The 24,092-nt window shown below is 44.2% G+C and overlaps 1 protein-coding gene across 8 annotated transcripts in view; it reads left to right on the top strand.

Annotated features, from left to right (window-relative positions):
- Window positions 1-17,556: 17,556 nt before the first annotated feature.
- Window positions 17,557-24,092, top strand: part of mettl27 (methyltransferase like 27) — a 30,733-nt gene continuing 24,197 nt past the window's right edge. The window contains exons 1-2 of one of the 8 annotated variants that reach the window (XM_078225044.1): window positions 18,018-18,341; window positions 20,073-20,401. Coding sequence is in view for 1 of the 8 variants with exons in the window: in XM_078225038.1 (XP_078081164.1) it covers window positions 17,743-17,795 (53 nt within the window). In the remaining 7 variants the exon portion in view is untranslated. Of the gene's footprint in view, window positions 17,796-17,851; window positions 17,867-18,017; window positions 18,342-20,072; window positions 20,402-24,092 lie in introns of those variants that run through there. The other 7 variants (XM_078225039.1, XM_078225040.1, XM_078225038.1 and 4 more) reach the window with 7 other exon arrangements.

The raw sequence follows: 24,092 nt of genomic DNA, 5'->3' as shown, positions 1-24,092 counted from the left end.
ATTTTATTTTGCCATGGCCACAATTCAAAAATGACACGAAACAGCTCTGACTACAAACATGGTCACTGTAAAAAAAAAATGTTTTATTAAACAAGTCTTGGTCTATAGTCACTGTAGCTTCAATGAAGCTATTTCCTCCTCATCCAAGTTCTCTTCACATTACTGTAGGTGGATAAAAGATTGCGTAGGTGCTGACCACAACTCTGCCCAAACAAAATTGTGAATATAGTCTGATTCTTTCTGAGGTAACTATGCAGTCTCACCAGTAACATCATTGTACAGTTAAAGCATAGATTAATCTCAACATTTTCAGAGATTGTCCTAACTCCACAAGCTTATTGCAGTGTTAGTGTCAATTATTCTCCTAACTGGACTGGTTACAAGTTTTCTTTTCAACATTGCAAACTTTTACCCACTAACAGTCCAGTTCTACACAGTACATTCTTTAGTGGCAATCAATTTTATTTCTGGCACAATTTATACAAAAGAAAATTGTTCCCAGGTTACAGTGCACAAGGAGCCAGGTTTTGTGTCAGCCAGTGCACCAGACACAGCTGTGTGCTGGGTCTGCATTCTGCAGGCTGTTTAATAGCAGGTCTCACCACATGCCAAAATCAGCTGTTTGGAATGCCAGGAGTCCAAATTGATCATTATAACTGCTTTCTCAGTTACCATAAAAGGCTGCTATGAGCATCCTAGATGAGGAAAACAATGAACACAAGAAGAGTAACTTTATCTCATGTGCCGATATTTTATCACAGTCATCCTTACTCTTTTAACAGCTATTGTTTTAATCAGTTGTGCTTTGTGAGTCTGTCCTGCCACCCAGTGGAGATGGATGATTCTTTCAGCCAATGGAGCAAAACAATTTTAGTACTTGTTTTAATTGACATGAATAAGTTAAGAAATTAAGCTTCACAGTTAAGTTTCTTCCATTATCTTTCCTGAAGGCATTGCCTGTTGAAGGGCTAATTTCTAGAACTCCTTGGCTTTCAGATACGACAACTAAGTGGCCAATGTGTGAAACTAAACAGTATCACCAGACTATTTGACCACAGTCGGCATCACAGGCAAATGCATTCTTGTCCTTGCCTAACACCTACAAATGCACAGTTTCCAGGTTAACCACCAAATAATGATGATAAATTATTTTTTTCTCTCTCTTTACCCTATGGATATGCTTGTCAGGGCAAGGGAAAGAAATCATGGGCCCTGGTGTTTCTCCTCTGACTGGGCACCTAATCTTCCCCTTTAATTAAACATTATATTTCCCCCTTTCAAAACTCCCCAATCAATTCACTAATCACAGAAAGCTACAAATAAAATGATAACATTCATTGTTGGCACCTGGTTGTCTGATATACATACAGCACGTGTCATTTATATTAAGAGCAACAATGACAAAATGAAACTAAAGTTTGTATGCATCTTGTAGGTGATCCCTATTAAATGAAACCAGAGTACAAATTTTACTTAATTAGCGTAATGCAATATTGTTAATTTGACAGGAAAATATTCTATTAGTTATTTATAGCACTGTACAAACAATAACATTGATTTTGGTGACTGCCTCAGCACTTATTAACACATTCTGCACATTGCACCAAATGGACACGGTGACAATAAATTCATATTTGGGGTAAAGATTCAATACTTACAATCCAGATAAACTGAATTGTAAAAAGATACTTTCCATTTTGTAGACCAATTACAAGTCTTTCTTCTGCCTGGGTGGGTAGAAGGAATGTAATTGAGTTCTATTTTATCAGTAATGTCACAGTGTAGCAGATCAAATGACTCCTGAGCAAAAAAGTGCACTGATTGAACAACATAGGTGCTGTCAGTGAGTAGTATTGGAGTCCTCAGATTTGTCTGTGTGACACAACTTTTAAGAGGTTAGTGGACAAAGACTGAAAAGTTCACAATTCTATCTATGTTTTCTTAATCAGCAAGAAGACTCTTGATTGCTGCTTCTCACTACAATATATTTTCCATATCTACAATGCAATATAACTTTATCACAATATTTCATTCTTCAAAAAGCTCATTAAAACACCAGGATACAATGGTATCCTGGTAAGTAAGTAAGTAAACAAGTAAGTAAACAAAAGGACAAGATTGAAGTTAATGGAAAGACTCTTGAGAATCATGAGCTGTATAAAACAGGTTACTGATTCACTATGAGTCCATTAAGTACGCCATTGCTGGGAATTTCACCCCACAAAGCCGCACACAGTAAACATCCATTAGCAACAGAATATACAGAACTCCGGCCATGATTTCACTCTCTGTTCACAAGATAATTATGGATGACAAAGACCATGTGGCCCAGCTCAGCTCATCCATCCTGAAAGACATTCGAACATAGGTATGAGGAGCAGGTGTAAACTATTCAGTCCCTTGAGATTGCTCTGCCATTTCATAACATTGCCTACATTATACTAATGACTAGAACTCAAAAGTATTTTGTTAGCTGAAAAGCGATTTGAGACATTGTGAAAGGCGCAGTATAAATATAGGTTTTGTCTTTCTTCCATTACATTGCATTAGGCAGAGTGACTGTAGCAATGGTGAAATTGGAGGGCCAATGTTGATTATGTAAGGATAATTAATCATAGAGCAATCAACTGATGTTAGGAAAGTGGCTAGAAAGCATGCATGACAGTTACAAAACGATTCAATTTTAGCTAATATGACCTTACAATTCTTACTTCTCTGGCACCAACCCACAACATGCCATAAACGGCATCTGCCCCATTTACACTAATGATACTATCCCCAGGATTTGTCAATAAGATAAATACCAGCAGCTTAGAAAAGATGTGGATTGAATCTTTGATCTGAATTTTTCACAGAATGATACGTAGTACATAAATTCAGTGTGGCCTTAACTCAAGAACTGAATTGTGTCCCCTTCCCTCAGAAGATGCAATACAAATTATGTTGTACACTCTGAACTTACAGCATGAAATGGAAAAATGTAGATAATAAATAAGAAACTCCAACAGCAAAAAAGTGACGCCCCTTCCCTATGTCACTCCCAACCTTCCCCCTCCCCCCATTGCTCCAATAGCTGTTGACCTTCGGGCAGCTTTGTGGTTTTCTGGTGGGCTTTTCAAAAACAAAAATCAGAATCATGAAACTGCCCAAAGGTCAGAAGCAGTAGTGCAGCAACTAATGAAACTGACCTAACATACTGGTTTAATAAAAAAGTGGAACTCTCAGCCTGAAGGTTCCAATTTTTAAAAAAGTAATTCTTCCAAGTCTGCAGCCCTGCCTCAGGCTGCTCAGGTTAGGGAAAACAAGAAACAAGCTCAGGCCCAGTGTTTGGCACAGTCTGCACCTGCCACTCCCGGAACCTGGTTCAGGCCAGTTACAATGCAACCTCCAGATTGTGCGGCTTAATGCTACATCAGAATAGGAGGTCTCTACTGTAAGACTGAGGGGAGGAGAACTTTTTCACTCAGAGGGTCGTTAGTGTGTGGAATTCTCTTTCCCAGAGCAACAGAGTCTGGGTCATTGAATTTATCCAAGGCTGATTAGACCACTGTTTGTTAGACAAGGCAGAATATGGCAATCAGGGACAGACAGGAATGTGGAGTTTGACCACAACCATAAGACATGGGAGCAGAAGTGGCCCATTTGACTCATTAAGTCTGCTCCACCTCTCGATTATATCATGACTGATCTGATACGATAATCCTCAACTCCACTTTCCTGCCTTATCCCCATAATCCTTGATTCCCTTGCTAATTAAAAATCCGTCTATCTCAGCGTTTAACATAATTAACGACCCAACCTCTACAGTCCTCTGCAGAAAGAATTCTACAAATTCACGACCTTCTGAGAAGATATAGCTCCTCATCTCTGTCTTAAATGAGCAACCCATTACTCTGAGGTTATGATGATTTTATTGTTATGATCTTATTGAATGATGGAGTAGGCTTAAAGGGACGAATGGCTTACTCCTGCCATTAAGTCACATGTTCCCATGGGCGTAATTTTCTGCACACCCCATGGTGTGATTTGCGGTGGCAGAGGCAACCCACCATTGACCAACAGAATCTTCTAGTCCCACCATTATCAATGGAGATTCCCATTCTATGCACCCACCGCCCTCCTCCCCGCCCCCCCCCCCCCCAGCGCCACCAGGAAACCTGCAGCACGTCATCTGTAGGACCATAAAATTCCACTGGAAAGAAAAGCCGTACAATTCCTGCCTATGTTCCAGACAGAGCATACACCACTGGGTAATTCATTTTAAAATATTTTTTAAGAGGATGTGGCATAAGTGGCTAGGCCACCATTTATTGTCCATCTCTAATTGCTCTTGAGACGGTCTTGATGAGCTGCCTTCTAGAACCGCTGCATTCCATGTAATGTAGGTACCCCCCTGTTAGGAAGGCAGTTCCAGGATATTGATCCAATGATAGTAAAGAAATGACGTTATAGTTCCAAGTCATGATGGTGTGTGACTTGAAGGCGAAATTGCAGGTGGTGCTACTACGCATGTCCTCCTAGGTGATAAAGGTCACCGGCTTGGAAGGTGCTGTTGAAGGAGCCTTGATGGAGTGCTGCAGTGCATCTTGCAGATGGTACACATAGCTTTCACTGTGCTTCGGTGGTGGAGGGATTGAATGTTGAAAGTGATGGATGGGGTACCAATCAAATGGGCTGCTTTACCCTGGATGATATCAAGCTTTTTATCAATGATATCAAGCTGTAACTCAGAGGGCTAAGGAAAAGAGGAGGAAGGCAGTGTTAATCAGGGACTCGACAGTAAGGGGGTTGGACAGGCGTTTTTGCGGATGCAGGCGGGAGTCTCGGATGGTGGTCTGCCTCCCTGGGGCCAGGATCCAGGATGTCGCTGGTCGACTCCCAGAAATCCTGAGGGGGGAGGGAGAGGAGCCAGAGGTAGCGGTACATATTGGTACCGCTGATATGGGAAGGAAGGGGGAAGGGGTCATGAAAAGAGAGTATAAGGAATTAGGGAGACAGCTGAGACGGAGGAAAGCAAAGGTAGTAATCTCAGGATTGCTGCCTGTGCCACGGGAGGGTGAGGGCAGGAATGGAGTGAGGTGGAGGATGAATGTGTGGCTGAGGGACTGGTGCAGGGGGCAGGGATTCAGGTTCCTGGACCATTGGGACCTCTTTAGGGGCAGGTGTGACCTGTAACAAAAAACAGGGTGGCACTTGAATTCCAGGGGGAACCAATATCCTGGTGGGAAAGTTGGCTAAGGCTACTGGGGAGAGTTTAAACTAGATAGGTTGGGGGGAGGGGATCGAGACGAGGTGACTAGGAGCGAGGAAGTTAGCTTGCAAACCGAGAAGGGTTATAGACAGTGCAAGAGGGAGGATGGACGGGGGATAGAGAAGGGGAGAGCTCAGACCGAAGGATTGAGATGTGTTTACTTTAATGCCAGGAGTATAGTGAATAAAGGGGATGAGCTCCGAGCGTGGATCGATGCCTGGAAGTGTGATGTGGTGGCCATTACGGAGTCTTGGATGTCTCAGGGACAGGACTGGATACTCCAGGTGCCAGGATTCAGATGTTTCAGGAAGGACAGGGAGGGAGGCAAGAGAGGGGGTGGAGTGGCACTGCTGATCAGGGATAGTGTCACAGCTGTAGAGAAGGTGTATGCTGTGGAGGGATTGTCTACAGAGTCTCTGTGGGTGGAAGTTCGGAGTGGGAAGGGGTCGATCACTTTGCTGGGAGTTTTCAATAGGCCGCCCAATAGTAACAGGGAGGTGGAGGAGCAGATAGGGAAACAGATCCTGGAGAGTTCCAATAATAGCAGAGTTGTTGTGATGGGAGACTTTAATTTCCCAAACATAGATTGGAATATCCCTAGGGTACGGGGATTGGATGGGGAGGAGTTCGTTAGGTATGTTCAGGAGGGTTTCCTGACACAGCATGTGGACAAGCCTACAAGAGGAGAGCCTGTACTTGATCTGATACTGACCAATGAACCTGGACAGGTGTCAGATCTCTCGGTGGGAGAGCATCTTGGGGATAGCGATCATAACTCTATCTCCTTTATGCTTGCATTGGAAAAAGGGGATCAGGCAAGCTAGGAAAGCGTTTATATGGAGTAAGGGGAAATATGAAGACATAAGGCAGCAAATTAGAGGAGTAAATTGGAAGGAGGTATTCTCGGGCAAATGTACTGAAGAGAGGTGGTAGTTTTTCAAGGAATGTCTGTCTAGAGTTCTACAGGACAATGTTCCGAGCAGTCAGGGAGGAGTTGGTAGGTTAAAGGAACCGTGGTGCACGAAAGCTGTGCGGGACCTAGTCGAGAAGAAAAGGAAAGCGTACAAAAGGTTCAGAGAGCTTGGCGAAGATAGGGATCTAGATGAGTATACGGCTTGTAGGAAGGGACTAAAGAAGGAAATTAGGAGAGCCAGAAGGGGTCACGAGAAGGCCTTGGCAAGTAGAATTAAGGAAAACCCTAAGGTGTTCTTTAAATATGTGAAGAGTAAAAGGATGAGACGTGAAGGAATAGGGCCTATAAAAGGTGAAGGCGGGAACATCTGTACAGAACCAGTAGAAATGGCAGAGGTGCTTAATGAGTATTTTGCCTCGGTTTTCACAGAGGAGAAGGACCTGGGTGGATGTACTGCGGGCTTGCGGTGGACTGAAAAGATTGAGTATGTGGACTTTAACAAAGAGGTTGTGCTAGAATCTTTGAATGACATCAAGATAGATAAGTTGCCGGGTCCGGATGGGATGTACCCCAGGTTACTGTGGGAGGCGAGGGAAGAGATTGCAGAGCCTCTGGCGATGATCTTTGCGTCATCGATGGAGACGGGAGAGGTGCCGGAGGATTGGAGGATTGCGGATGTGGTTCCTATTTTCAAGAAGGGGAATAGGGATAGCCCAGGAAATTACCGACCGGTGAGTCTAACCTCAGTGGTTGGTAAGCTGATGGAGAAGATCCTGAGGGACAAGATTTATGAGCATTTAGAGAGGTTTAGTATGCTCAAGAATACTCAGATCGTGCCTTACCAGCCTGGTGGAGTTCTTCGAAAATGTGACTAAACACATTGACGAAGGGAAAGTGGTAGATGTGGTTTATATGGATTTTAGCAAGGCGTTCAATAAGGTCCCCCATGCAAGGCTTCTAGAAAAAGTGAGAGGGCATGGGATCCAAGGTGCTGCTGCCCTGTGGATCCAGAACTGGCTTGCCCAAAGGAGGCAGAGAGTGTGTATAGATGGGTCTTTTTCTAAATGGAGGTCGGTCACCAGTGGCGTACCCCAGGGATCTGTTCTGGGACCCTTGCTGTTTGTCATTTTCATAAATGACCTGGATGAGGAAGTGGAGGGATGGGTTGGTAAGTTTGCCGACGACACGAAGGTTGGTGGGGTTGTGGATAGTCTGGAGGGATGTCAGAAGTTACAGAGGGACATAGATAGGAGAAGTGGCAGATGGACTTCAACCCAGATAAATGCGTAGTGGTCCATTTTGGCAGGTCAAATGGGATGATGGAGTACAATATAACGGGAAAGACTCTTAGTACTGTGGAGGATCAGAAGGACCTTGGGGTCCAGGTCCATAGGACTCTAAAATCGGCCCCGCAGGTGGAGGAGGTGGTTAAGAAGGCGTATGGTGTGCTGGCCTTTATCAATCGAGGGATTGAGTTTAGGAGTTCGGGGATAATGATGCAGCTATATAAGACCCTCGTCAGACCCCACTTGGAGTACTGTGCTCAGTTCTGGTCGCCTCATTACAGGAAGGATGTGGAAAAGATTGAAAGGGTGCAGAGGCGATTTACAAGGATGTTGCCTGGATTGAGTCATGAATGGTGCTGAACATTACGCAATCATCACTTCTGACCTTATGATGGAGGGAAGATAATTGATGAAACAGTAGAAGATGATTGGGCAAAGGGCACTATCTTGTGGATCTCCTCAGTGATGTCCTGGGACTGAGATAATTGACATCCAACGACCACAACCATCTTGGTGCTAGGTGTGCGTCCAGCAATGGAGAGCTTTCCTCCGATTCCCATCACCTCCCATTTTACTGGAGCTCCATGATGCCATACTCGGTCAAATGTTGCCTTCGTGCCAAGGATAATCACTCTCACCCTCACCTCTTGAGTTCAGCTCTTTTGTCCATGTTTGGATCAAGATTGTAATCAGATCTGCAGCTGAGTGGCCCTGGCCACTCTAAATTCGAATAGTTAGTACTTTAATAGATTCTAGTAATAGTAATAGATTCTAAATACTAATAGCTACAGCAGAACTTTGGGGAAATTTTATTCCCTTTTCGATACTTAAATTTATTACATTGAATATGGAAAGGTGAATACTATAAACAGAGATAAAGAGACATTGCATCAGTGTATCTTCTTTTCAGCAAAGCTTGGGAGAAAGGGGTGCACACAGTGCAAAAACCAGGGTCTAGGGCCCCAGGTTAAACTCACAGCTTTTGCATTACCAGCAGCATAGCCCCTCTCCACATGCAGCAGACAGTCATATCCACAGGCTGTAATGAACGCATGTCCCAGACTGTGAAACTGAGCCACTGTTCCTAATTCAACAGCATTCCTGCATAGCTTCCTAATCAGCCGCCTCCAGGGAGAGCTACTCGATAGGCAGAGCAGTGCCAGTGCACTCCCCCCCACCACGCCCCCTCCCCCCCCCCCCCCCCAACCACCACACAGCCCCCTCCTAGGCCTTGTCCAGCCTCCCTGCTGTGTGCAGAGCCCACAAACAACTCAGCTGAAGAGAATGCAACACTGCAACTGCCTTGGCCCAGTGAAACAATGAAGTGAGCAAATGATAATTGTGTGGCCGGCACCTCAATCTGCATAAGTGCAGGTAGGTCTCAAATAGCAACCCTCCCCCCCCCATCCCTTACCCAAGGAAACCAAAAAAAAATTAGCCCCATTTGTTGGAGGAACAAAATTGAAAATAATTGATCAGTTTGAAACTGCTGAAAGAAACAAATAAGCTTGAAATTCCATCAGATGTCTATAACAGATCAATTTAAAATCTTTCAACATTGCTGGGCGAAGACAGATGGGTTCCATGTAGATTAGAGATAGAATACAAAGCACCACTGTGTAAAATATGTTCCAATAGAAACAGGAAGTGTTGGAAATGCTTAGTATGTTTGATGGCAGCAAAGAGATCAGTGACCCTTCTTCAGAATTAGTGCAGATTGTGGAGTTTCTCTCCTCCATGCTGCCTGACCTGCTGAGTATTTTCAGCATTTTCTATTTATGTTTCCAATTTCCAGCATCTGCTGTACTTTGCTGTCTTATTATATGCTCCATTGTTTTTATTCATTCGTAGGACATGGGCATCACTGACTGGCCAGCATTTATTGCCCATCCCTAGTTGCCCTTGAGAAGATGGTAGTGAGCTGCCTTCTTGAATCACTGCAGTCCACGTGCTGTTAGGGAGGGATCCACAATGCTGTTAGGGAGAGAATTCCAGGATTTTGACCCAGCAATTGCGAAGGAACAGCAATATATTTCCAAGATAGGATGGTGAGTGGCTTGGAGGGGCACATGCAGGTGGTGGTGTTCCCATGTATCTGCTGCCCTTTCCTTCGAGATGGAAATGGTCATGGGTTTGGAAGGTGCTGTCTAAGGATCTTTGGTGAATTGCTGCAGTGCATCTTGTAGATAGTACACACTGCTGCTACTGAGAGTTGGTGGTGGAGGGAATGGATATTTGTGGATATGGTGCCAATCAAGTGGGCTGCTTTGTCCAAGGTTCTTGAGTGTTGTTGGAGCTGTACCCATTCAGGCAAGTTCACAAGATATAGGAGCAGTATTAGGCCATTCGGCCCATCACGTCCACTCTGCCATTTGATCATGGCTGATATGCTCCTCATCCCCATTTTCCTGCCGTCGCCCCATAACCTTTCAACCAATTACCATTAAAAATCTGTCTAACTCCTCCTTAAATTTACTCACTGTCCCAGCATCCACCGCACTTTGGGGTGGCGAATTCCACAGATTCACAACCCTTTGGGAGAAGTAGTTTCTCCTCAACTCTGTTTTAAATTTGCTATCCAATATTCTAAGACTATGACCTCTCGTCCCAGAATGCCCCACCAGCGGAAGCATCCGCTTCACGTCTACTTTATCCATATCCTTTATCACCTTGAATACCTTAATTTGATCTCCGCTCATTCTTCTAAATTCCAGAGAGTATAGGCCTAAACTGTTCAATCTCTCTTCATACGAGAAACCCCTCAACTCTGGAATCAATCTAGTGAACCTCCTCGGAATTGCCCCCAATGCCACTACATCTTTCCACAAATACGGGGACCAAAACTTGGTTGCAATATGGGCGGCACAGTAGCACAGTGGTTAGCACTGCTGCTTCACAGCTCCAGGGACCTGGTTCAATTCCCGGCTTGGGTCACTATCTGTGTGGAGTTTGCACATTCTCCTCGTGTCTGCGTGGATTTCCTCTGGGTGCTCCGGTTTCCTTCCAAAGATGTGCAGGTTAGGTTGATTGTCCATGCCAAATTGCCCCTTAATGTCCTGAGATGCATAGATTAGAGGGATTAGCAGGTAAAATATGTAGGGATATGGGGATAGGGTCTGGGTGGGATTGTGGTTGGTGCAGACTCGATGGGCCAAATGGCTTCTTTCTGCACTGTAGGGTTTCTATGATTCTATGAACTGTGCATAATACTCCAGGTGTAGCCTCACCAATGCCTTGTATAGTTGCAACAATACTTCCTTACCTTTATATTCTATTCCTTTAACTATAAATGCCAACATTCCATTTGCTTTATTATCTGTACCTGCATGCTAGTTTTCTGTGACTCATGAACGAGGACACCCAGATCCCTCTGCATCGGAGCACCCCGAAGTCTCTCCCCATTTAGATAATAAGTCACCTTCCCAGTTTTGCGAGTAAAATGCATAGCTTACACCTCTCCACGTTAAACTCCATCTACCACATTTTGGCCCACTCGCCTAACCTATCTATATCTATTTGTAAGGTTTTATTTCCTCATTGTAGCTTACTGTCCTGCCTATTTTTGTGTCATCTGCAAATTTGGCTATAGAGCCTTCTATCCCTGTATCCAAGTCATTAATATAGATTGTACATAGTTGGGGCCCAAGGACCGAACCCTGTGGTACCCCACTAGTTATTTCTTGCCATTCAGAAAAAAAAACATTTATCCTGACTCTCTGTCTTCTGTCCATCAGCCAGTCATCTATCCAAGCTAATAAATTACCCTTAATCCCATGTGATCTAACTTTGTGAATTAACCTTTTGTGTGGCACCTTATCAAATGCCTTCCAAAAATCCAGATATACTACATCTACAGGATCCCCATTATCCACTTTGCTTGTTACATCCTCAAAGAACTCTAGAAAATTAGTCAAACATGATTTGCCTTTCATAAAACCATGCTGACTGTGGTGGATAGTGTTTTGACTTTCCAAATGTCCTGATATTTCTTCCTTGATAACTGACTTTCCCGACAACAGATGTTAAACTAACTGGTCTGTAATTTCCCACATTTTGCCTCCCTCCCTTTTTGAATAAGGGCATTACATTAGCATTTTTCCAATCCATTGGAACCTTTTCTGTGTCCAGGAAATTTTGGAATATTATAACCAATGGATCCACTATCTCCGCCACCAGTTCTTTTAATACCCTAGGATGTAGGTCATTAAGTCCGGGAGACTTATCTGCCCTCAATCCCAATACTTTGCTGAGTATCTTTTCCCTATCGATGTTGATTGTTCTAAGTTCTACCCTTTTTGTTACCTCTGACTTGCCCGTTCCATTAGGAATGGTACTAGTGTCCTCCACCGTGAAAACTGAGGCAAAGTATTGATTTAGCATCTCTGCCATTTTAGTTTCTCCCACTATTAACTCTCCGGTTTCATCTTCCAAGGAACCAACATTCACCTCTTCCTTTTTATATACCTATTGTAGCTTTTGCTATCCTTCTTGATGTTTTGCGCTAGTTTTCTTTCCTAATTTACTTTAGCTCTTTTATTACTTTTTTAGTATCCCTTTATGTTTGAAAGTTTCCAATCTTCCAGCCTGTCACTGGCCTTTGCAATATGGTATACCTTAGTTTTTGTCTTTATATTGTCCTTTACCTCCTTGTTTAACCATGGTTTTTTAACCCCTTACCATCTTTCTTCCTCACTGGGATATATTTTAGTTGTGAGGACTTGACTATTTCCTTAAACAACTGCCAGTGCTCATCCGCTACCCTACATTTTAGCCTTCCTGCCCACTCTACTCGGGCCAAATCTGTCCTCATGCTTATGTAATTTCCTTTGTTTAATTCCAGAATGCTAGTGTGGGATTCCACTTTCTCACCCCCAAACTAAATTTTGAATTCTATCATACTATGGTCACTACTCCCTAGAGGATCCTTAGCTATGAGGTCATCAATTAATCCCTCCTCATTACACAATACCAAATCCAGAGTAGCCTGCTCCCTGGTTGGTTCCACGACATACTATTCCAAGAAACAGTCTCTAATACATTCAATGAACTCTGCATCCAGGCTACCCTTGCCAATTTGATTCTTCCAATCTATGTGCACATTAAAATCACCCATGATTATTGCCGTGCCTTTCTTGCAAGACCCCAGTATTTCCTGGTTTATACTGTGCCCCACTGTGGAATTACTGTTTGGGGATCTATAGACTACACCTACTTCTTTCCTTTGCTATTTCTTATTTCTACCCAGACTGATTCCACATCTTGATCTCCTGTGGTTATGTCATTTCTCATTACAGCACTCATCCCTTCCTTCATTAGCAAAGCTACACCACCTCCTTTTCCTTTCAGTCTATTTTTCCCAAATGCTGAGTTCGCTTGGATATTCAATTCCCAGACCTGGTCTCCTTGTAACCATGTCTCAGTAATTGCCACCAAATCATACCCTCTGTTTCTATTTGCACATTAACTCACTAATTTTGTTCCTAATGCTTCGTGCATTTAGATACAAAGCTTTTAAATTTGTCCTACGGGTAAGTTTCTCTACTCTTTTATAATTCCTTGGTGCATAAAGACATTCACCCGTTCTGTCCTCTCTTTTGGTGTCTGGTAACCCTCCGCCACTTCGCTAACCTGCACTTTTATCTCCTCCTTCAATTTGGGTTTTCTGATTTCTCCTACAACTGAACCCTCCCCTATTCAGTTTAAAGCCCTATCTACAGCCCTAATTATGTGATTCGCTAGGACTCTGGTCCCAGCATGATTCAGATGAAGACCGTCCCTTCTTCTCCAGTACTGGTGCCAATGTCCCATGAATTCAAGCCCATTTCTCCCACACCAATCTTTAAGCCACGCATTTACCTGCTTAATCTTATTGACCTTGTGCCAATTAGCTTGTGGCTCAGGTAGTGATTCAGAGATTATTACCTTTTTGGTTCTGCTTTTTAATTTAGCTCCTAGCTGTTCATACTCCCTTAGCAAAACCTCTGTCCTTGTTTTATCTATGTCGTTGGTACCTACGTGGACCATGACAACTGGATCTTTACCCTCCCATTCTAAGTTCCTCTGCAGCCCAGATGAGATATCCCGAACCCGAGCGCCAGGCAGACAACACAACCTTCAGGAATCTTGATCCTGGTCACAGAGAATAGTGTCTATGCTCTTAACTATACCAACCCCAATTAGAACTACATTTCTTTTCACTCCCCCCAGTTGAATGGCTCCCTGCACCACGGTGCTGTGGTCTGTTGGCTCATTCTCCCTGCAGTGGGGAGTATTCCATCACTTTCCTGACTTGTGCCTTGTAGATGGTGGACAGGCTTTGGGGATTTGTCCTCCTTTTTGTGTATAGGGACATACCTGAGCAATTTTCCACATTGTCGGGTAGATGCCAGTGTTGTGACTGTACTGGAAGAGTTTGGCTAGAAGAGCGGCAAGTTCTGGAGCACAAATCTTCAGAACAATTGCCAGAATGTTATCAGGGCCCATTGCTTTTTCAGTATCCAGTGTCTCCAACCGTTTCTTGATATCATGTGGAGTCAATAGAATTGGCTGATAACTGGCATCTGAGCTCTGGGGACCACTGGAGGCCGAGATGGATCATCTACTCAGCACTTCTGGCTGAAGATTGCTGCGAATGCTTCAGATTTATCTTTTGCACTGATGTGCTGGGCTGCTCCATCGTGGAGGATGGGCATGTTTGTGGAGCCTCCACCTCCAGTGAGTTGTTTAATTGTCCACCACCATTCACAACTGGATGTGGCAAGACTGCAGAGCTTAGATCTGATCCGTTGGTTGTGGGATCGCATATCTCTGTCTATCACTTGCTGTTTATGCTGTTTGGCATGCAAGTAGTCCTGTTTGGTAGCTTCACCATGTTGACACCTCATTTTTAGGTATACCTGGTGCTGCTCCTCCTGCACTCTCCATTAAACCAGTGTTGATCCCCTGGCTTTATGGTAATGGTTGAGTGGGGGATATACTGGGCCATGAGATCGCAGATTGTGCTGGAGTACATTCCACTGCTGTTGATGGCCCATAATGCCTCATGGATGCCCAGACTTGAGTTGCTAGATCTGTTCGAAGTATGTCCCATTTAGCACGGTGATAGTGCCACGCAACACAATGGAGGTTAGTCTCAATGTGAAGGCGGGACTTGGTCTCCACATGGACTGGGCGGTGGTCACACATACTGATATTGTCATGAACAGATGCATCCGCAGCCGTCAGATTGGTAAGAATTGGTCCATTATATTTTTGCCTCCTATTGGTTCTTTCACCGCCTTCTGCAGACCCAGTCTAACAGTTATATCCTTTAGGACCTGACCAGCTCGATTGGTAATGCTACTGTCAAGCCACTCTTGGTGGTGGACATTGAAATCACCACCCAGAGTATGTTTTGCGCCCTTTCCACTCTCAGTGCTTCCTCCAAGTGTTGTTCAACATGGAGGTGTACTGATTCATCAGTCGAAGGAGGATGCTACGTGGTAAGGTTTCTTTGCCCATGTTTAACCTGAAGCCATGAGACTTCATGCTGTCCAGAGTCGATGTTGAGGACTCCCAGGGCAACTCCCTCCCGCCCCCATCTCTACTAGGTCTGTTCTGCCGATGAGACAGGGATGGTAATAATGGTAACCAGGGTGTTATCTGCAAGGTATGATTCTGTGAGAATGACTATGCCATGGCTTGACTAATCTGTGAGACAGCTCTCCCAATTTTGGCACTAGCCCCCAGATGTTAGTAAGGCGAACTTTGCAGGGTCGACAGAGCTGTTTGTTTTGCCGTTGTCTTTTCCAGTGCCTAGGGTGATACCAGGTGATCCGTCCAGTTTCATTTATTTGTTGAGACTTTGTAGCAATTGATACAACTGAGTGGCTTGCTAGGCCATTTCAAAGGGAAGTTGAGAGGCAACCACATTGCTGTGGGTCTGGAGTCACATGTAGGCCAGACCAGGTAAGGACGGCAGATTTCCTCTCCTAAAGGACATTAGTGAACTAGTTGGGTTTTCCAATAATCAACAATGGTTTCATGGTCATTAGTAGATTTAGAATTAATTCAGATTTTTTTATTGAATTCAAATTCCACAGCTACCATGGCAGGATTCGAACCCGGGTCCCCAGAACATTAGCTGAGTTTCTGGATTAATAATCTAGCGATAATATCACTAGGCCATCGTCTCCCCATGCTGGGCATTTGTAAGTACGGTTAGTTTCAGTTTAAAGTGAAAAAATATTTATTACTCAATACAAAGTGTAATTTTGAATGTTAACAAAGTGTGATAGAAATAGCAGGTGAATTGGTTGGTGCTAACTTCCTGGAAAGTTTTGGCATTTTTAAAATTGGAAGTAAAGCCAGTAGTCATGTGTGAATGTAATATGCCACTACTAAGTTAAAGTTTATTTATTAGTCACAAGTAAGGCTTACATTAACACTGCAATGAAGTTGCTGTGAAATTCCCCTAGTCACCACAGTCCGGCGCCTGTTCGGGTCAATGCACCTGACCAGCACATCTTTCAGAATGTGGGAGAAAACCGGAACACCCAGAGGAAGCCCACACAGACACAGGGAGAACATGCAAACTCCACACAGACAGTGACCCAAACTGGGAATCAAACCCAGGTCCCTGGCGCTGTGAAGCAGCAGTGCTAACCACTTTGCTACTGTGCTGTCCTAGTTCAGCTAGTTCAAGATATTCTCATTTGTACATGGGATTGATGTTTGCAATGCTTGCGAGGATCAAGTCTTTTGAATGTTGCTATCTGGATATTGCATAGGGCCAGATTCAAAGAAGCAGAGCTGGTTGCATAATATGAATGACCAGTTGTGTATAATTGTCTAACAAAGTTGTGGCTGTAAAGTGAAACCTGCTGAATCCTGCGCTTTCAATGGACTTTATAAATGGAGGCATAGAGTACAAAATCTAAGATGTTTTGCTGAATCTATATAAGACAGTTTGACCCCAGTGTGACTGATTCCCAATTATGGGCACCCAAAAGATGTAAGGGCTTTGTAGAGGGTTTAGAAGAAATTTATTTAAATGGCTCCAAGAATGAGGATTATAGAGAAGCTGGAGTTGGTCTCCACACTGCCAAGAAGCCTGAGGGAATTTGATGGAGGTATGTAAAATATTGAAGGGTTTAGATAGAATAAATAGAAACTGTTTTCAAAAGTTGAATGATCGATAATCAAATGGCCCAGATATAACTTAATTTGAATGGCAAAAGAACCAGGGGCAACACAAGGAAAAACCCTTACACAAAGAGTGATTAGGATTTGGAATGCATTCCGTCCCTGATATTGTGGTGGATAAATACGAAATATGGTAAATACTTGGAAAAAAAAGTTCAAGAGAAGAGTGGTGGTGGGGAGGGAGCAAACGTGTGGCAGGACTGATTGGCATTCTCTTCAAAAGAACTGGGGAAGACTTGATGGGCTGAATTACATCTTATTTGCTGCACTATTCTATACTACAGGACCCAAAGCGCATCACAAAGATGCTCAACTGAAGCTGTGGAGGAGGGGCGGGGTAATGAGCCTGGAAACAGAAGTACAAGGACCCATGATTTCCTATCCCCTGATCCCCCCCCCCCCCCCAGCAAAATACAGAATCAAATGAGCTGACTACCTTTTACCCAGTAACTAATTAATTAATATCTCAGAGATAATAGGATTACACAAAAGTTTTATGTTATAATCTCAAGATCATGCTGTTGTTTAACTAAATACTGGGTAAGAAAGATGTATTGTTGATCATTGAGAATTCAGTGTCCATTTATAGGAGCAACAAATGATGTTGAGCCAAAGAGAATATATATTTACACCCTTGAATGTCATAACACCTAATCAAGTCATAACTAAGTTAAATATTTCAGATAAAATGTACACTGTGGAATGCATGGCCATGTTTATATATGGGCCTTTTCCTGACCATGCAAACATATAATTATCAGGCTCCTGGGTGGAGCAAACATTTTGTGTGAATTGGGATTGAAAGCTACTTGGTACTTCCCCAAATTTTGTCCATTCCAAGGTGGCATTTGAATCCACACCACTTGATTTTATGGGGGGATTCAAGCCAAGTCACATGGCTTTCCTAAATACACTCACCATGTCACTTCCTACAATAAAGTTGGGCTGACAACCCCTTATGAATCCATGGTGACTAGCTGTTATCCACTTGATCATCATTAAACAGGTAAAAGCAAAATACTGCGGATGCTGGAATCTGAAACAAAAACAGAAAATGCTGTAAAATTTCAGCATGTCTGAGAACGAATAAAGCCAACGTTTCTCCACAGATGCTGTCGGACGTGCTGAGATTTTCCAGCTTTTTTGGTGTATTGTTAAACAGGTAAGCCTCAAGATCATAGAATCCCTACAGTGCAGGAGGCCGTGACTCCAAAGGATCTGTTGCAACCCAGGGTTTGGATTCCAGCACTGGCTCTAATTCTCCGGATTTTTCCTTTAAAATATCTTTCACTCTGAATCAAGAGCCTTTCTCTCCTTGGTCTGTGTATACTGGCACATTTTTCAGGAAAAGATCGCGGTTTTTCTAACAGAAGGGCTGCTGGGAGACAAAGATAATGGAACAGCCCCATTTTGGAGTTTCGGTTCTCGGTATATCACTGCATTGAGGGCGATTTCGTGAAAAGTTTTACCATCGGGCGCAGTTAAAAAAGATCCTAGAATTGACAGCGGCGGAGAGCGCAGGCTCTACCCTGCACACATTACTTTGAGGCTAAGGTTGCATTAAATTACAATTTGTTTCTGAAGCAGATCCGCACTCACTTTGTGTAGTGGTTATTAGCCATTTATGAGGTGTCGGTGTTTCTCCTCCAGCGATAGAATGCGGAAGTACATGGAATGCTCGCGAAGAACTTTGATGCACTCAAAATTGGTAATGGCGACCTGGGGCAAAGGGTAGCTCGCGAACGGCGGCGGTTAGAGCCGCGCGCCTGATCCCGGCATTTGAAAGGCAGCGCGAGCGGCGGTTAGAGCCGCGCGCCTGATCCCGGCATTTGAAAGGCAGAGCGAGCGGCGGCGGTTAGAGCCGCGCGCCTGATCCCGGCATTTGAAAAGCAGCGCGAGCGGCGGTTAGGGCCGCGCGCCTGATCCCGGCATTTGAAAGGCAGCGCGAGCGGCGGCGGTTAGAGCCGCGCGCCTGATCCCGGCATTTGAAAGGCGGTTCGAGCCGCGCGCCTGATCCCAGCATTTGAAAGGCAGCGCGAGCGGCGGTTAGAGCCGCGCGCCTGACCTCGGCATTTGAAAGGCAGCGCGAGCGGCGGTTAGAGCCGCGCGCCTGATCCCGCCATTTGAAAGGCAGCGCGAGCGACAGAGGCTTTTGCAGGAAAATCAGGCCCTTCATTGAGCTGGGGAAAGGGTGGGAGCAGTCCACTAAGCGGGAGAATGGGACGGATGGGAAAGAAACCCCTTTTGGGATTGTGGGGGTCGTAAAGAGAAGAGGCCCTTACTGAATGGGACTGGTGGGACAGGAGTCCCTTGTATGGAAAGAGAGGGGTGCGTGCTAGAGAGAAAAGCCCCTGACTGAGCAAGAGAGAGAAGAGGCCCTTACTAAGCGGCTGAATGGGGTGGAAGAGAGGAGAGGCCCTTACTGAGCAAATGAATGAAGAAAGCGAGATGGGGGCCCTGCTAAGCAGTAGAATGTAGGGCAAAAACAGAAAGTGCTGGAGAAACTCAGCAGATCTGAGCATCTGTGGAGAGAGAATAGAGCTGACATTTGAAGTCAGGATGATCCTTAGAACTGAGAAGCAAGAGTAAGCCATTTGGCCCCTCGAGGCTGGTCTGATATTCAACTACATAATGGCTGATCTACCTCAATGCCATTTTCCTGCACTATCCCCATAATCCTTGATATCAGTTAATGGTAGGGCGTTGGGGAGAGTTACAGAACAAAGAGATCTAGAGGTACATTTTCATAGCTCCTTGAAAGGAGTCACAGGTGGACAGAGTGGTGAAGAAGGCATTCGGCATGCTTGGTTTCATTGGTCAGAACATTGAATACAGGAGTTGGAATGTCTTGTTGAAGTTGTACAAGACATTGGTAAGGCCACACTTGGAATACTGTGTGCAATTCTGGTCACCCTATTATAGAAAGGATATTAAACTAGAAAGAGTGCAGAAAAGATTTATTAGGATGCTATCGGGACTTGATGGATTGAGTTATAAGGAAAGGCTGGATAGACTGGGACTTTTTTCTCTGGAGCCTAGGAGGCTGAGGGGTGATCTTATAGAGGTCTATAAAATAATGAGGGGCACAGATCAGCTAGATAGTCAATATCTTTTCCCAAAGTTAGGGGAGTCTAAAACTAGAGGGCATAGGTTTAAGATGAGAGGGTAAGAGATACAAAAGTGTCCAGAGCGGCAATTTTTTCACACAAAGGGTGGTGAGTGTCAGGAACAAGCTGCCAGAGGTAGTAGCAGAGGTGGGTACAATTTTGTCTTTTAAAAAGCATTTAGATAGTTGCATGGGTATAGAGGGATATGGGCCAAATGCGGGCAATTGGGATTAGCTTACAGGTTTTTTTTAAAAAAGGGCAGCATGGACAAGTTGGGCTAAAGGGCCTGTTTCCATGCTGTAAACCTCTATGACTCTATCTTTATTTTCTAGAAATCTGCCCATCTATGTTTGGAGCAGGCTCAATGACAGAGTGCCCATAACCATCTGGGGTAAAGAATTCCAAAGACATACCATCCTCTGAGTAAACTGATTCCTCATTTCACTCATAAATGGTCTACCTTATTCTAAGACTATATCCCCTGGTTCTAGACCATCCTCTCAGCCAGGGGAATCATCCTGTATCTACCTTGTCGAGTCCTGTAAGGATTTTATATTTTTGAATGATATTGCCTCTTATTCATCAAAACTGGCTCAGTGTCCTCGATCTCATCTCAAAGGATAATCCCAGGAATCAGAACCTTTGTTGCACTCCATCTATGGCAAGTATATCCTTCCTTGAATAAGGAACTAAAACTGTTTGTGATACTCTGGGTACAGTCTCACCAAGGCTCTATACAATTGCAGAAAGATGTCTTTATTCTGTACTCAAATTCCCTTGCGCTGAAAGCCAACATACCATTTGCCTTTCTAATTGCTACTGCAGCTGCATGTTGGCTTTCAGTGACTCATGATTAGGGACACCCTTTGACCATTAACTCTTTCCAATCTCTCACCATTTTAAAAAATTATCTGTATTTCTACTTTACCCAGCAAAGTGGACAACTTCATCTCCCCCGCCCTGCCAAGAGTGGTTCACTCCAGCAGGGTTTACAACTGCTTGACCCCGCTGGAGGGAAAAGAGGCCATGGAGGTCCCCCCAGGAGGTCGGGCGTAAGGGGGGTGCCCCCTGGGCAGTGTCAATCTGGCCCCCTGGCACTGCTCAAGGGCCAAACTGGCAATGCCCAAGGGGCAGCTTGGCAGTGGGCAGTGCCAAGGGGGTGGGGGCAGGGCCTATTGGGGAAGGTGATTGGTGGGTGCGGGTTGTCACTCTGCAAAAGGATGGCAGGCAGAGTGAGGGTGGACAGTGATCGGGGCTGGCTATCTGGGGAGGGAGATTGGCACATGTGCAGTGGCCCGCTCAGCACTATGCTGCTGGTCTCTTGGGCGGGAATCCCACTAAGGCACTCTGCAGTGCTCAGAGTGTGGGAGATTAAATCTGAAAATCCCGCTTAAAAAATCCAACGAGGGTTATTCCCATTTTCACACAAATTGGGGACTTAGAATCTTTTTGGGAGAATCCCTGCCCATATTTTTTCACATACTGCACCTGCCATGTTCTTGCCCACTAAGTTAGCCTGTCTAAATCCCTTTGGAGCCCCTGCAACCTCCTTAAAACTCACATTTCTATCTAGTTTTATGTCATGAGGAAATTTGGAAATATTACCTTTAGTCCCCACGTCCAAATCATTGATATAGATCAGTGGTCTCCAGACCTTTTAAGCATAACATCACTTTTAGAAACTAAATGCAGCACAAGATCTACTCTTAAAAATTCAACTTTACTAAACCTCTCCCCAAAAAAATTATGCTATGCACTACAGTCACCTATTCTTAGTGTGACACCTGTACTTGCACACTACCTGTGAGTGCTGTGAAGTCTAGGTCATAGTTTGAGATAGGTCATAGTTTGAGATGGCCAATCTCTCTCAGTCCATCTGATGGACATCTGTGAGACGAGTGCAATACTTGGACTTAATGATTTTCATCTGGGAAAAAGCCATCTCACAGATCTGGAACCAAAGGAGGTCTTCTTGAGTACACAGGATGTCAGAAGAGGGTACTTCTCTCTGTTTACATGTCCCCAAAGTCTTTGTCCCTTGACCTAGCTTTCAGCTCTGTCATTTTGTGTGATGAGTGTTTCCATGTGAAGTCCACTGCTTTATACAAACATCTGATGAAATTTTGCCGTCAGTTTTTCAATGTCCATTTGGAGAAAAGAATTTGAGACAAACATAATTATTTGTTCCAACTGTTTACTTCCTAAAACCATCCCTTAATTCCTTTTCCAATTTGTTCAGGTGTTCACAGAATTTGTTTGAATAGAATCTTTCTGTTTGACTTGTTAGATTTTCTCCAGATTTGGGAAGTGCTCAGTAATTTTGTTCTTTAACTGAGAGAACCACAGGCCAATTTCAACTAGAACACATTCACTGCACTGATCATGTAGCTCCTGATCTACGGACACCCGGTGCGGAGAGGGGAGGGTCGGGATGGCGACCTCCTCGTGAACCTGGGCCTGGCGAAACGCGCCATTTACCGGTCCAGGCTGCGGGCGATCGAGGGGGCCGTCCATCCTGACTGTCTGCCCCTCTACCGCAGCTACGTTCGCGGCCAGGTGTCCCTGGAGAGGGAGCATGCGGTGTCCACGGGCGAGGTTGACGCTTTCCGCGCCCGCTGGGCACCGCAGGGGTTGGGGTGCATTATTGACCCTAATAATCACATTTTAATTTGATGTTTTTAAGTTTCCTTTGTACTTTGATTTCTGTTCGGGCTGTTCCCCCTCCTTTTTGGGGAGCTGCCCCTTTTACTTTGTCCTGATTTAATCTGAGTTTGTTTACTTGGTTTGGTTTGACCTGAAAAGAGGACAAGTCTCTGTTCCTCCCCTGCAGTTCACAATTCAGTTTGTTCAATTTTACATTTATGTCTGTAAGAAATGCCAAGTCTAGCAACCACACAAGACAGCTCACTGTACACCTCGTTTTTTTTTGTTCTAAGGAAGGTGACAATTTCAGGGAGCAAATCTAAAAATCTCTGGAGGACTTTTCCTCAGCTTAACCACCTTACGTCTGCATGAAGTATTAGTTCGCCATAGGTGGCATCAAGCTCATTGAGTAATGATTCGAAGAAGAGATGTTGCAGAGCTCTGGTACAAATTGAGTTGACAATCTAGACAACTGTCACTATATAAGAAAGTCAATAACCTTGCTCGCTGGCACTTGGTGGATAACAGTGGCAATTGACAAAGGAGGGGAATTCAGGATCACTTCTACAAAGTGCAACAAAGCCTGATTGATACCCAGCATTGTTGGTGCACCATTAGTTGCGATTGAAACCTGTTTCTTGATCAGAATGCTTTTTTTAGTCACATCTCTTTTGAATTTATTATAGACATCTTTGCCTCTTGTCCTCTCTTTGAGTAGCAAACGAGTGAGAAAGTCCTCCTTTGTTGTTGAGTATTTGAATGCCATAAAGTCCTCCTTTGTTGTTGGGTTATTGAATGCCATGCGACTGAAAACAATCAGCTGGGCCACTGATTCATTCTGATTCTACTGATTCATCAAAGTGCAGTGAGAAACATCCACAGCCTGATAAGCCTTGGTGTATTTGCTGAGACAAGCCTTCGGACAACAACTCCACCCCTCTGGCTGCTGTTAAGGCGCCAAGTAGCATGCTCTTGATGGCTGTTATGATTTCATCTTTATTTTTGAAGTTTTTCAACAAGGTGTTGGCAACAATTGTCATCGCCTCCATGATAACTTTGTCATTGGTGAATGGTTCATGTTTCACTAGCAGATGGCTAATGTGAAAGGATGCCTCACCTAGCCTTGGCTTTAGCCACAGGTTTTGAAAGAGTGACTGTTGAGCTTTCAAAATTACTCCCCAAAGCACCAGGGACCTGTGTTTGATTCTCGGCTTGGGTCACTGTCTGTGTGGAGTTTGCACATTCTCCCCGTGTCTGCATGGGTTTCCTCCGGGTGCTCCGGTTTCCTCCCACAGTTGAAAGACGTGCTGTTTAGGTGCATTTGCCATGCTAAATTCTCCCTCAGTGTACCCGAACAGGCGCCAGAGTGTGGCGACTAGGGGATTTTCACAGTAACTTCATTGCACTGTTAATATAAGCCTACCTGCGACTAATAAATAAATTTTAACTTTCATCATCCGAATCATGCTGTTTAAAGAGAAATTTTCTTCAAACTTTGCATGCAATGTCTTGTGATGCCGTTCCAAATTACCTCTTTTACTCAAGGCTACATTCTGTTGACAAATGGTCTTGTCTTTGGAGAATTCTTGTTCTCCTTTTTAAAATACTTGGGATGTTACTGAATTTAGTCACAGCAGAAGCACAATACTGGATGTCAAATAAATAATATCTGAAAAGTACTCTTGCATCAAAAATACCAGCAAACGTTT

The sequence above is a fragment of the Mustelus asterias genome, chromosome 12, assembly GCF_964213995.1.
Source record: "Mustelus asterias chromosome 12, sMusAst1.hap1.1, whole genome shotgun sequence".
Taxonomy (NCBI): domain Eukaryota; kingdom Metazoa; phylum Chordata; class Chondrichthyes; order Carcharhiniformes; family Triakidae; genus Mustelus; species Mustelus asterias.
Note: the sequence above shows the minus strand (reverse complement) of the source record. Positions and strands in the feature narration are given on the sequence as shown.